This window comes from Eptatretus burgeri, chromosome 10 (assembly GCF_056783735.1).
Source record: "Eptatretus burgeri isolate ZD-2024b chromosome 10, Ebu_testis_v1, whole genome shotgun sequence".
In the NCBI taxonomy this organism is placed as follows: domain Eukaryota; kingdom Metazoa; phylum Chordata; class Myxini; order Myxiniformes; family Myxinidae; genus Eptatretus; species Eptatretus burgeri.
This window is the reverse complement of record NC_140970.1, coordinates 65974669-65989681: the sequence shown is the minus strand read 5'-3', so window position 1 is coordinate 65989681 and position 15013 is coordinate 65974669. Positions and strand designations below refer to the sequence as shown.

General features: G+C 40.1%; 1 protein-coding gene across 5 annotated transcripts in view; it reads right to left on the bottom strand.

Moving 5' to 3' along the window:
• Positions 1 to 15013, bottom strand: part of SGPP2 (sphingosine-1-phosphate phosphatase 2) — a 44301-nt gene that overhangs the window by 14777 nt on the left and 14511 nt on the right. For 2 of the 5 annotated variants that reach the window (XM_085898760.1, XM_085898762.1), the window contains one exon: positions 5175 to 5327. The exons of 1 other annotated variant lie outside the window; for it this stretch is intronic. In XM_085898760.1, the coding sequence (XP_085754886.1) occupies positions 5175 to 5327 (153 nt within the window). Of the gene's footprint in view, positions 1 to 5174; positions 5330 to 14926; positions 14959 to 15013 lie in introns of all 5 variants that reach the window. 2 more of the 5 variants (XM_085898759.1, XM_085898764.1) reach the window with 2 other exon arrangements.

Here is a 15013-nt window from a genome sequence, read left to right as displayed (position 1 = left end):
ACTGCTATTATGGCCCATATACCCTATTATGTCATTTTTTTTGGCATGGGTTATGAACATCATAAATTTAATTATTCGCTCACATCCGGTCATCAATGAGATAAAAGAAGTTTCAGATTTTTCAAATAAAGATTTCAAAACCACCAATTATGGCTGGAATACCAATTCACCAATGACATCATCGTTATCACCCTATATACCCCCTGAGGAGTCGATGACCTATGCGAAGTTTGAAATTTTTTTCGCTGAGCAGTTTCGAAGAAAATGATTGATGTCTAAATTTTTTCCTTTAATCCAATATGGCTGCCATACCATGTGACTGATGACATCAAAGTTGGCAATATAATATTCTCGACGGGAGTCCCTCCTATGTTTAAAGTTTCACATCAATCGGACAATCAGCTGCAGGGAAAACCATTTTTAATGAAGATTTCAATTCAACCAATTATGGCTGGAACACCACTTCACTGATGAAGTCATCGTTATCACCTTATACACCCCACGGGGAGTTGATGACGTATACCAAGTTTCAATTTTTTTCGTTGAGCAGTTTCGAAGAAAATGTCCAATTTTTTTTCCCTTAATCCAATATGGCTGCCATACCATGTGACCTACATAATGACATCAGTGAGCAATAAAATATTTTCCATGGGGAGTCCCTCCGATGTTTAAAGTGTCGCATCGATCGGACAAGTGGTTGCAGAGAAAAACATTTTTAAAGCAAAAATAATATAGATGCTTGATGACAAAAGCTCAAATATGTATGAGAAATGGATATGGTGTGTGTGTGTGTGTGTGTGTGTGTGTGTGTGTGTGTGTGTGTGTGTGTGTGTGTATATGTGTGTGTGTGTGTGTGTGTGTGTGTATGTGTGTGTGTGTGTGTGTGTGTGTGTGTGTGTGTGTGTGTGTGTGTGTGTGTGTGTGTGTGTGTGTGTGTGTGTGTGTGTGTGTGTGTGTGTGTGTGTGTGTGTGTGTGTGTGTGTGTGTGTGTGTGTGTGTGTGTGTGTGTGTGTGTGTGTGTGTGTGTGTGTGTGTGTGTGTGTGTGTGTGTGTGTGTGTGCGCGCGGGCATTTTGCCTTAATTACGTACATACAACTATTCATTAATTACACACGACTGGATGTACCTTTTGACCCTTTAGACTGCTGAGACCCCTTTGAACTTTGAAGACCCTTTAAGACCCTAAAAAAGTCCACAAGGACCCAAAAAGTTCGAGGACCCACAAGGTTGTGAAGACCAATGAAAATTTGGTCCATCGGACTAGTACTATAAATGGATGAGGTGTGTGTGTGTGTGTGTGTGTGTGTGTTTGTGTGGTTGGAGAGGGGGGGGTGTGGAGGGGGAATGTTTTTTGTGGAGTTCTACTGGAGCTTTCTGGTGTGGAATGTGATCCACCAACATGATCATCATAATCTCAGTTTATTAGGCTCATTAACTACAAACAACCCGGAGGAATTCCCATGTTTTAAATGCATGCCGTGCTAAAGGCCCGGTCACACCTTGACGTTTTAGCCAACGTATGCCGATTTTTGAATTTTTTTTCTAAAACGCTGGCACACGTTGAATACGTTATGGGTAAGTTTTGATAACATTGAGAGCACGCTGAAAAACACTGCCATACGTCGTTGTACTTTTCGGTTGTCCTCAAATTTTTTCATGCTTGAAATTTCACGACGTATGCCGGCGTATGACTCACACGTTCCGCTACGCTGGCCACAAGTTGTATGCACGGTCTGCGATCGTTGACAGACGTCAACACATGCTACTTGTAAGTTAATCATAAGTTGAGACACGCCGAGGTAATGTTTAGCGTACCCGAAACTTATTTCTAACCTATGATTAACGTGTTGTTGGCACGTTACGCGATCGTTGCCACACATTGACAGACGTTACTTCTAAGTTACTCATAGGCTGAAAGACGTCGGTATAATGGATCGTCCTTGCGTCAGCGTCCACGGCCACGGCCAGGACACTTATTTGCAGCATTCTTCAAACTTTTCTTCGGCATGACGAGGATGTTCACACTTCGATGTCTAGCTTGGCTATGATTCCAATTGTCCATCGGCAGCGTCTATTTAAAATAGTCGAGTTTGAGCGTTTTAACACGTTCAGAAGAAACGCTTCAAATTTCAAAACCTCAGGGTCAAAAAACAAAGGCGAGTGACAGCAATTTAAATCGTTCATTGTAAACAATGAAAATAGCTGAGTGGTACCGTTGAAAAGTCGTTGAGTGTAAAAAAAATCCGATTGTTGAGGCAAACGTCTACTTTCAATAGTGGAGATGCAGCCATTTAAATCGTTGAGTGGCAGCCTATGAACCTACCCGTGGACACGCGGACGCAAGGACGATCCATCATAACCCACACCCTCCCCCTCACACCCACCTACTACTGCCAACATGAACAAACTACTACTAATACGAATACTAATACTAATACTAATACTGATACTGTTACTGCTGACATGGACATAGACTCAAAAAGGACTCGAAAACACTGTTGGGTTTCCCTTTTATGAACACCATTTTTATATACCAATTCCCAAAACCGCTGGGAACACGTCTTTATATGGCAGTTGTAACCTAGAAACACGTTCATTTATTTTTTTTGTCGACCGGAAGACGTCATTGGAATACGTCTACATACGTCGATGTGTGTTGGGACTACGTAAAGAATTGGTTCAAAGCACGTCAAACATAAGTTAGAAATAAGTTTCGCGTAAAAAAGACATTACCGCGACGTGTTTCGACTTCTGAGTAGCTTATAAGTAGCCTTTGTGGACGTGTGTAAGCGTCCACATATCGTGTGTACAACCTATCCCCATCGCATGCGGAACGTGTGTCATACGCCGAGTAAGTCGTAAACTTTTGAACATGTTTAAAATTTGACGTACTCTACTTACTACGACGTATGATAGCGTACTTTAGCGTTCTACTCACGTATACCAAACTTACTCATACCGTATTTGACGTGCCCCCAACGTTTTAGACACATTTTTCTTAGGTCGGCATACGCTGGCAAGATCGCCAAGGTGTGACCGCGATGTTGACACTTCCATTTCTACGGCAGTTATGATTCGAATCGTTGTGCGTCAGCCTTTTAATAGGCTACGTCACGACATCGTCGGCGATGCGTGCAATGCGCTATGCCTAAGTTAGACTATCGTTGGGCATCGGTTGTGTAGGCCAACAACAGGTTCAGCATTCGTTGGTACAAGTTATCTATAACACAACGAAACGTTCTGTGTCCATTACTAATATGTTATGCATACGACCAACTCGTTATGAATACGTCCGAATCTTAAAAAAAAAAAACATCAAAAGTTCAACGTCAGCCAGCGTTTTACATACATTTTAATACGTTGCCATCGCTGGCTAAAACGTCAAGGTGTGACCGGGCCTTAAGGTGTATGTAGCACCTCAATAGGTCCTTTCGTGGCAAGTTATTCTGATTACAAAATAAATCACAAAAACAAAGATAACATTGTAACAAAATGTACATCAATTAATACTAATATTTCCAAAAGTAATAATAAAAATAGGACCACTGGACCTGTAGCTTATCTGGGCCCTGGCTAATGTTGTAAACCAAATTTGGTAGCATTCTGACTGATGGGTCTGAAGAGGGAGATTTTTGAAGGAATTTACATGATTTTTCCAAACATTTATGAAGTCAGCCATTTTGACCTACTTCCAGACACACGATCGGCATGATCTCTGCAATGCAAGGATCTCTGACCCTGTCCTAATGTTGTTACCCACATTTGGTAGCATTCCGACTGGTTAGTCTGGAGAAGAGGATTTTTGAAGAAATTGACTCAGTCGGCCATTTTCACCGACTAAAAGTCACGTGACTGGAACGAGCCTTGCTATCTGTTATGAGTAAGGAGCGGAACGTTGTTGCCAAATTTCAGCCGGATCGGCCCAGCGGTTTTGCCGGCGAAGTCAAAGTAGGAGTCAGACGGATGGGGGCAGACAGGCGAAAGGATGGACGGATGGACGGCCAATACCATATCTGCAATTTCAATTCCAGATAAACTAATAACAGTGGTGTCATTTGGCAATAATAATCACGAATGTATAATCCCCACCCTGGCCCAGGCACATTTGGGCTTGGTGAAAGGTAAGCTAATGCTTAAGCAGCACGGCAGGCAGGTATATTACATGGTCGTGAAGACCAATGAAACTTTGGTGCAATGGACCAACAGGTGCCTCAGTGGAAATAAAAAGTTACACGATACATATACACACGCACACAAAACCCAATCTTCCACTGCACTAGTAATAGTAAACACAGTTGCCTTCACACTTTATATACAAGGAGCAATGCTAAATCGTGATCTGGTACACAAATTAAGTAGTGACCCGAAACATGACCATTACGAATGCTGTAGAACCCTTATAAGCCTCGTCCTCTCCCACCCCTGAATTACATCGTATGTGTGTGGGTGAGAGGGTAATTTTTTTTTCGATAATTTGTGACAAACACTAAACAGACATAAAACTACAATATCGTGAGAACACTGATAAGTGTAAACATCCTCACATACACAAGCAACAACACCAACCTGTCATCCTCAATAACTGAGGGCCACGTTCATATACATGGAAAGGCAAAATAACGAGTTAACCGCAACCAAAGAACTTTGCAATAGTCAACGTATTTTTTTTGACCGTCACCATTTTATTGAATATGCAGTGTAAAAGCATATCAATATTGCATTCATGAAAACCAATTCATATCAGTGAAGTCTTATAGAGAGCAAACAGTTTCTGATGGAATGTAAATTACAATTCCATTCTTTCTTAAAATGTACTGGATGTTAATGTAGGTTTTAAAATGTAGAAATCATGGTTTTTGGAAGAGCTAAATGACAGAGGAAAGTGAGGAGACAAAGACATCACATATGAGTGATTGCATAGTATAAATGAAAGGGTGTGGAGGTGGAGGAAGGGGTCCATAAGAGCAGTAAAACAGCAGGGGTAGGTATCGGAGAAAGCACAGTTGACAATGGGAGCGACTGAAAGGAGGTACACAAGACAAAAGATATAAGGAGTCTAAATTATTCTTTACATTTGTTGATACTGCATGTGTTTTTTTTTTTTGCCATTTTTCACTTGTGCAAATGATTTTGATATCAAGTTGACAAATCAACTCAGACAGTTTGAATCTCACCGCCCACATGGCCACGACTCTGCGTCCAACGAGCGGCTCCACATTCCAGTAGCAAAAAGGAAGAAATGTGATGATGCAGCCTTCTCGACCAAATGCCGCTGAGAAAATAAAAATGAAGTGCACGATCCGATTGTTTACAATGTAAGGCGGTACCTGCAATCAGGAGAAATCAAGAGCAAGTTCTCTTAGTAAAGGAAACACTGTTTGGAGTCATGTACAAAAATTATGTCTTCAAATGTCAGAACACTTGATCAACCATTTCCTTTGTCCCCCCCCCCCCATCCCTCCACCCTCCCTAAATCTCCCCTCTTTTCTCCCAACGCTCGCGTTACATCCCCACCTTCCCTTTTACACCACTTGTAATACCCGGTCCCTCCAGGAGAAAAATATGGTGTCAATATCCGCTCCCTCTGGCAGGGGGTCAGTGGTTAAAGCACTTGCATGATTCCACATGTACAGGTGAACATTGCAAATTGTCTCCCGACCCTCATGTGAGGCGTTGTGGGAATGGCATAGGAATAAGGAGTGGAGGGGGGGGCGGCTATGACTTTTCATGCTAAGACTTCACCCTTGGTACTTTGAGCATGTATGGAAAATATGGTGGAAATCAGCCAAGGTGTTTGCAATCCTATGAGGTTCAGACATGCTGTACATACAGGGGAGGGATGAATTTTAGTATGATGTCCCCTTACCTTAGTTACTCTTCCCTTCTTTTTTTCTTCTCAATATATCCCTGCTCAATCCCCTGTATGGAATACATAGTCCCATATGTGGTGCACAAAGATCGTCACTGTATTAATCGTGAAAATGTCCATTACACTCAATATCCACTGACACTGATTAGCTTCTTCTGGACTTTTCCGACAAATCTCTCCTGCTCCTCTTCTGCTCCAATAGGTTCATCTGATCATGTGCTTGTGAGAGTAAAGGTCTCTCTGGCAATTGTCAGAAATCCACCTCAGCACCAGAGTCTGGCAGTTCTATCAAGATGACTGGCAGGGACTGCAAACTGCCCTTGAATGTCAAGACTGGCCCTTCATTTTCACCTCTGCTGAACTTAATACTGCTTGAGAATCCTTCTGCAAAAGCTTGCTTTCCCTTATGTATAGAGTTATGCCATCTTGTCTGCAGTTATCGAATTTATCCGCTCGCCCTTGCTCGGCAGGATCCTGTGGTGAGACGGTTCAACGACTAGGCTTCTCTTCCTGGAAGGCATATCCAACCGAAGATCATTCCGCAAAGCCCGGAACAAGTGTGTGTACATTCTCAGGAAAGGAGGAAAACTATTTAAAGACCTGGTGGCATATTGTTAAGCCCGTCTCGTCCCCAGTCTTGTTCCTCATTTCCTTAAAATAATGATCTTTCTGATTTCCTGGAAAATCTGGCCTATCTCTTTGCTGATGATTGCAACCTCTGCCATATAATTACTCATCCTTCAGATAGGCGGGCAGCAGCCTCTTTTCTCTCTGCAGACCTTGAGAGAATCAGGAGCTGGTGCAATACTTGGAATATGTCTTTCAACCCTGACAAATCCCACACACTCACCCTGTCTCTCTGAAAGGACCATCTGGTAAACCCTCCAATGTACTTCCCAAACAAACGACTTGAAGAGGTTAAGTCACTCAACCTTTTGAGTCTCACCATTAGCAATGGTCTTTTTTGGAAGACCACATTACCAAGATTGCCTCCAAAGCCAGCCATCGACTGACAATCCTTAGTCATGCAAGGTCTTTTCTTGGCCAGTCTGAACTTTTGACAACCTCTACAAGGCCTTCATTTGCAGCTTAATGAAGTACTTGTCTCCTTTGGGGTGACAACGCTGCATGTAACCAGTGGTTTAACTTAAAAATTAAGCTCCCCCACCAATCTAAAGATACAACTCACTTGGTCAACCAACAATGCAAACATGAAGACCAATGAGCTTTCCAAAGAAGTGGAGAAGCAACGTTCAGAAGAGGGTTACAAGAACATTTCAAAGTCACACATTATCCCTTTGAGTACAGAGAAATTAATCATTAAGAGGTAGAAGACATATCATACCACCCAGACTCCACCCAGATCAAGTCACCCATCCAAACTCAGCAGCCAAGCAAGCAGGAAACTAGTTTTGGATGTCACTGTAAATCCTATAATGACTTTGAAACATCTGCAAGGCTCTGTGTCAAAAATGGGGAGTCATTGTTCATCAATCAACAATATCCTGTTCTCTTCACAAGTCAGGTCTCTCTGGACAGGTGGCAAGAAAGAAGCCATGACTGAAAAAGGCACATCTGAAAGCTCATATGGAGTTTGCGTAAAAGCATCTTAATAATACTGCAGGCATGTGGAGAAAAGTTTTGTGGTCAAATGAGACAAAAATTCAAAGTTTTGGTCTAAGTTCAAAGTGTTACATCTGGCATAAACCTCACACTACACATCACCCAGTCAACACCACCCATACTGTTGAGCATGGTGGTGGCAGCATCATGTTGTGGGGCTGCTTTTCACCAGGAGGGGCTGCAGACTTGTCAGGATATAATTGACAATGGATAGTGTAATGTACAGGAGAATCCTTTATGAAAACCTGCTTGAGCCAGCCATTAATCTGAAACTAGGTAGGAGATTCACATTTCAGCAGGCTAATGATCTGAAGTACAAAGCTAAAGCCACACTGGAGTGGCTGAATGAAAGGAAAATAAATGTTTTTGAGTGGCCCAGTCAAAGTTCTGACTTGAACATTTATGTCGCAACTACAAGATTGCAGTCCATCGATGATCCCATCAAACTTGGCAGAACTCAAGCAATTTTCGCATGAAGAATGGGCAAAGATTTCACTATCACTGTGCAAAGCTGGTAGAGACCTACCCAAACATACTCATTGCAGTTATTGCTGCAAAAGGTGTTTCCACCAATAACTGACCTAAAGGCGCTGTCACACCTTGACGATTTAGCCAGCAATGGCAACGTATAAAAATGTATGTAAAACGTTGGCGTACGCTGAAATTTTGATGTTTTTTAAAAAAGTTTTGGTCGTATTCATAACGTGTTGGTCGTATGAATAACATATTTGTAACGGGCACAGAACGTTTCGTTATCTTATAGATAACTTGTACCAACGAATGCTTAGCCTGTTGTCGGCGTTCACAACCTATGCCCAACGATAGTTCAACTTAGGCATAGCGCGCTGCACGTATTGCCGACGAACTCGTGGCGTAGCCTGTTAAAAACCTTCCACACGCCGATTTAAATCATAACCGCCTGAGAATTGGAAGCGTCAACATCGGTCACACCTTGACGATTTAGGCAGCGTATGCCAACCGATGAAAAATGTGTCTAAAACGCTGGCACACATCGAATATGGTATGGGTAAGTTGTGTATACGCTAAGAGCACGCTGAAAAACGATGAAGTACTCTGTCATATTTCGTGGTACATTTAGTACGTCGTGAAATTTCAAGCTGCTGAAAATTTTAAGACGTACTCGCCATATTTATCGTATTGGTATTTTATGATGGCTCACAGGTTCCGCTATGCTGGGAATAAGTTGTAGGCACGATATGCGATCGTTGACACACGTCGACACAAGTTCCTTGTAAGTTACTCATAAGTCGAAACACGTCGAGGTAATGTTTAGCATACCCGAAACTTATTTTCTCCGTCAAGGCACATTCTTTTTTTCTCCTTGGCTCCGTGAAGGAACGTGACGAAATATCTGAGGTTGTTGTTGTGTTTTTTTTTTTGTTTTTTTTTAAGTCTATCACGAATTTTAAAATATATTCGGACATTTGCTTTTAAGTTTTGACGTCGACGTGACAATATCCTCAAACAGAAAATATTCACAGAGGAGGAACTAAGAATAAGACATGAGCAAACTGAAGAGGCAATTGGACGTGACGTAACAGCAGGTGACAAAATATCGGAAGTTATTGTTTTTTTTTAATGCTGCAAATACGCTATTATACGGTAGCTGTAAATTAGAAACACGTTCAGCAAGTTATGTGGTCGTCCGGAAGACGTCAATCAAATACGTCTACATACGTCAATATGCGTTGGAGGTACGTTACACAGGTTCAAAGCACGTTACTCATAGGTTAGAAATAAGTTTTGGGTACGCTAAGCATTACCTCGACATGTTTCGACTTATGAGTAACTTACAAGTAACGTGCCTCGACGTGTGTCAACGATCGCATAACTTCCTCGACATGTGTGCAACGCTCGTGTAACGTGCCTACAACATGTTACTCATAGGTTATAAATAAGTTTCGGGTACGATAATCATTACCTCGACGTGTTTTGACTTATGAGTAACTTACAAGTAACGTGCCTCGATGTGGGTCAACGATCGCATAACGTGCCTCGACATGTGAGCAACGCTCGTGTAACGTGCCTACAACATGTTACTCATAGGTTATAAATAAGTTTCGGGTACGATAATCATTACCTCGACGCGTTTCGACTTATGAGTAAATTACAAGTAATGTGTGTCGACGTGTGTCAATGATCGCCTAACGTGCCGACAACTTCTGGCCAGCGGAGCGGAACGTGTCAGTCATACGTCGTAAAATTTCAAGCATGCTAAAATTTGAGGACAACCGCAAAGTACAACGATGAAAGCCAGTGTTTTTCAGTGTGCTCTTAACGTATACAAACTTACTCATAACGTATTCGATGTGTGCTGGCGTTTTAGCCCAATTTTGCATACGTCAGGCATATGTTGGCTAAATCGTCAAGGTGTGACAGGGCCTTAAGGGGCAGAATACTTTTGCAACCAGTGAATTTTGATTTGTACATGTTTTTGTTGGTATTCCTGACATATAACCTTCTTGAAGTAGAACAGTATTTAGTTTGATTTCTTCAGTTATGAATAAAATAAAAAAAAGATCATTAATTCATTTAAATGTGGCATTATTGGTTGGGGGTGAATACTTTTGCAGGCCAGTGTGTGTGTGTGTGTGTGTGTGTGTGTGTGTGTGTGTGTGTGTGTGTGTGTGTGTGTGTGTGTGTGTGTGTGTGTGTGTGTGTGTGTGTGTGTGTGTGTGTGTGTGTAGACATTTAAATAGCTGAAGGAGGCTGAATCCCAAAAAGCAAGCTTGTAGTAGGAACGCCTTCACACATAGATAAAAAATTGGAAAAAACAAACTATGAAATCATACCAAGTTTGATCACATATAATTATATCAAATGTAGAAATAAACCATGGCATAAATGAGAAAAAAAATTAATGGGCAAACAATTTCACAGGATGAATGAGTTGATCAGTAGATCAATAAATCAATTGGAAGCACCAGTGTGAAAATTCAATAGACAACTATTCAATACATATCTTAAATAACCGACGTACAATATCGTGAGAGAAAATATTGCTTAAGTTTGAATGAGAAATTATTCAGACAGATTTTTAAATACTATTTGGCAATTCATTCCATAGTTTGGGACCAGAGAAACGAATATTATGCTGAAAAGCAAGGGTTCTGTGTTTTGGAAAATGTATATCAGTGGTGAATCTGGTCTCATACTTGTGAATTTTATCATTAAATTCCAAAAGATCAGCAAATTTAGAAGGAAGTAATCTAAAATGCATTTATACGTGAAAATACTTTGCTGATGTGACGTGAGCACACAATTTCAGAAGATTTAAATGATTAAATAATTGGTTTGTACTAGTTATTGGGGGTTTGCTGGATATGATTCGAATAGATTTTTCATGAAATATTACCAATTTATTTAGATGTGATGGAAATGTATTTCCCCAGACCAAGTTACAGTTTGACAGATATGGAAATCCAAGTGAACACGAAAGTAATCTTAAGGCCCGGTCACACCTTGACGTTTTAGCCAACGTATGCCGATTTTTGAATTTTTTTTTCTAAAACGCTGGCACACGTTGAATACGTTATGGGTAAGTTTTGATAACATTGAGAGCACGCTGAAAAACACTGCCATACGTCGTTGTACGCTGGCTTTAAACGTTGTACTTTTTGGTTGTCCTCAAATTTTTTCATGCTTGAAATTTCACGACGTATGCCGGCGTATGACTCGCACGTTCCGCTACGCTGGCCACAAGTTGTATGCACGGTCTGCGATCGTTGACAGACGTCAACATATGCTACTTGTAAGTTAATCATAAGTTGAGACACGCCGAGGTAATGTTTAGCGTACCCGAAACTTATTTCTAACCTATGATTAACGTGTTGTTGGCACGTTACGCGATCGTTGCCACACATTGACAGACGTTACTTTTAAGTTACTCATAGGCTGAAAGACGTCGGTATAATAGATCGTCCTTGCGTCAGCGTCCACGGCCATGGCCAGGACACTTATTTGCAGCATTCTTCAAACTTTTCTTCGGCATGACGAGGATGTTCACACTTCGATGTCTATCTTGGCTATGATTCCAATTGTCCATCGGCAGCGTCTATTTAAAATAGTCGAGTTTGAGCGTTTTAACACGTTCAGAAGAAACGCTTCAAATTTCCAAACCCCAGCGTCAAAAAACAAAGGCGAGTGACAGCAATTTAAATCGTTCATTGTAAACAATGAAAATAGCTGAGTGGTACCGTTTAAAAGTCGTTGAGTGTAAAAAAAATCCAATTGTTGAGCGCAAGCGTCTACTTTCAATAGTGGAGATGGAGCCATTTAAATCGTTGAGTTTATCATTTAAATCATTAAACGCAAGGACGATCCATCATAACCCACACCCTCCCCCACTACTGCCAACATGAATAAACTACTACTAATACTAATACTAATACTAATACTGATACTGCTGACATGGACATCGACTCAAAAAGGACTCGAAAACACTGTTGGGTTCCCCTTTTATGAGCAGCATTTTTATATACCAATTCCCAAAACCGCTGGGAACACGTCTTTATATGGCAGTTGTAACCTAGAAACACGTTCATTTATTTTTTTGTCGACCAGAAGACGTCGTTGGAATACGTCTACATACGTCGATGTGTGTTGGGACTACGTAAAGAATTGGTTCAAAGCACGTCAAACATAAGTTAGAAATAAGTTTCGCGTAAAAAAGACATTACCGCGGCGTGTTTCGACTTATGAGTAGCTTATAAGTAGCCTTTGTGGACGTGTGTAAGCATCCACATATCGTGTGTACAACCTATCGCCATCGCATGTGGAACGTGTGTCATACGCCTAGTACGTCGTAAAATTTTGAACATGTTTAAAATTTCTTGACGTACTCTACTTACTACGACGTATGATAGTGTACTTTAGCATTGTACTCACGTATACCAAACTTACTCATACCGTATTTGACGAGCCCCAACGTTTTAGACACATTTTTCTTAGGTCGGCATACGCTGGCAAGATCGCCAAGGTGTGACCGTGATGTTGACACTTCCATTTCTACGGCAGTTATGATTCGAATCGTTGTGCGTCAGCCTTTTAATAGGCTACGTCACGACATCGTCGGCGATGCGTGCAACGCGCTATGCCTAAGTTAGACTATCGTTGGGCATCGGTTGTGTAGGCCGACAACAGGTTCAGCATTCGTTGGTATAAGTTATCTACAACACAACGAAACGTTCTGTGTCCGTTACCATTGCGTTATACATAAGACCAAGTCGCGATGAATACGTCCGAATCTTTAAAAAAAACATCAAAAGTTCAACGTAAGCCAGCGTTTTAGATACATTTTAATACGTTGCCATCGCTGGCTAAAACGTCAAGGTGTGACCGGGCCTTAAGTATTGTATTTGGGAGCAAATGATTCAATCTATAGATTAAGACAATATTTTTTGTGACTTTGGTTGCAATTTCCTGATGATTATATATATTTCCAAGAATGTTTGGAATCAATATATACCCCAAGAAACGTGGTCTCTTCAACTCTCAAAATTGAATGGGAATTAATACGGACATTCGCACGAGTCAAATCAGTACATTTTAATTTTTTACCAAAAACAATATATTGTAATTACATTTGTTTGAGTCAACAGACAACCTATTAGCTTTAAACCAATCACATACTTTTATTTAGAGGTATTAATTTACAACATTAAATAAGGAATCAAATTTTTTTTTTAATCACAAAACAAAATATTTGTGTCGTCAGCATATACTGAAAGAGAAAATAAAGCAATTCAGTAGATTTATAAATGTCGTTAACATATAACATGAACAATAATGAACCAAGTAAAGAACCTTGGAGAACACCACAGGTAACTCACTTAAACTCTGACAGAGGATTTATAGCTAGTGCATTGAGAACGATTGCTAAGGTAGTGAGAAAAGCAGTCATGTGCAACACCCCTGATTCCATAATAGCATAACTTGGAGAACAATATTTGATTAATAATAGCATCAGAAGCTTTAGATAAGTCAACAAAAGCACTTATGGCATGAAAATTATTTTCAAATCCATCGATTATTCTATTGGTAAGATCAAACAATGCCAAAGATGATGAGTAACCTTTCCAGAATCCATACTTTTACTGCGAAATAATATTAAGTTTGCAAAGGAAGTTGAAGAACCATGTGAAAGCAATTCTCGCCAGGAGTTTGGAAAAGATTGGAAGAACTGATATGGGCCTTTAATTTGTCAGTTCTCTTTTTTCACACTTTTGAAAGCTGGTGTAACCTGAGCGAGTTTAAATTGGCAAGGGACAATGCCATTTGTTTAAAGATAAATTGAAAATATGACACAATTCCCTTTTCAGCCCCTCTTGTCTCCTGCTCCCCTTGTTACACGCTATGTGTGTTATCCCTTATACGAGCCTCGACATTGTATACAAAAAAAAACAACAATAATAATGGCTCACTAATGTGCACAACAACTGATTTAATTACTTTCGGACTCAGCTCATTCAAACCAGGGGCCTTACTATTTTTGAATGAACAAACAATATCATAGACTTCTACTTCAGTTGTGGTGTAAAAATATAGAGAATTCAAGTAAGGGTCATTCAAATAAGAGTGAAAATAAGCTATGTAGTGTCGAAACTATTTCAGTGAAGAACTCATTAAAAGCACGAGAATTTTTTTTTCAGTATTTATTGCCTTTTTTCATTACAATTCATCATGATATTTGAATCTTCGAGTTTCTTTTGATTCATTAATGAATTGATTGTAGACCAGGTTCCTGTAATATTTGAAATATACTAGAAGAACTTCTTTCCAGTAATTTTGTTTTAATTGTTGAATCAACAAATTAAGCTTATTTCAAAATTGTTTCAAGAAAAGAGTCAACAAAAGTTACTGAGGGGAATGAATTGTTAAAGTAATGAGTCGAGTTATTTCCATTATTTTGAAGGAGGTCTATGTTGAAATCACCCATTAATCAACAAGGATATATTTTCTGTGAACAGATCATTCAGCAATATATTGAAGGCATTTATAAAATGATCATAATTAACATTTGGTGGTTTGTAAATCACTCAAATTACAATGTTTTTTCCCCTATTTTTTGATCAAATTCAATAAATAATGAATCACATAAGGTGTCATTTAGAACTCGGTCATCACATTGAAAAAACACAAATATGTTTTGGATATACATTGCTACTCCCCCAACACCCTTTCCACATCTATTTTTACATACAAATGAATAATTGGGTATCTGCAATAACGTGTTGATATCTTTAAGCCACGTCTCAGACACACCAATAACCTTGAAAGTTCAGAAGATTTAGAAAATCAACAAGAGTATAAATATTCTTTTGGATACGTCTCAAATTAAAGTGTACAAACAGAGTACCCTCGCAAAGGGCAATCTTGTCCCAAGCATGCAACACATTCTTCTAATGCATATCTTTATTTTGGCAGTCGACAGGTAATGGATAGCTCTGTATACGCAACCCCCCCCCCGAAAAAAACCTGGGTTATGTGCATGAAACAAAA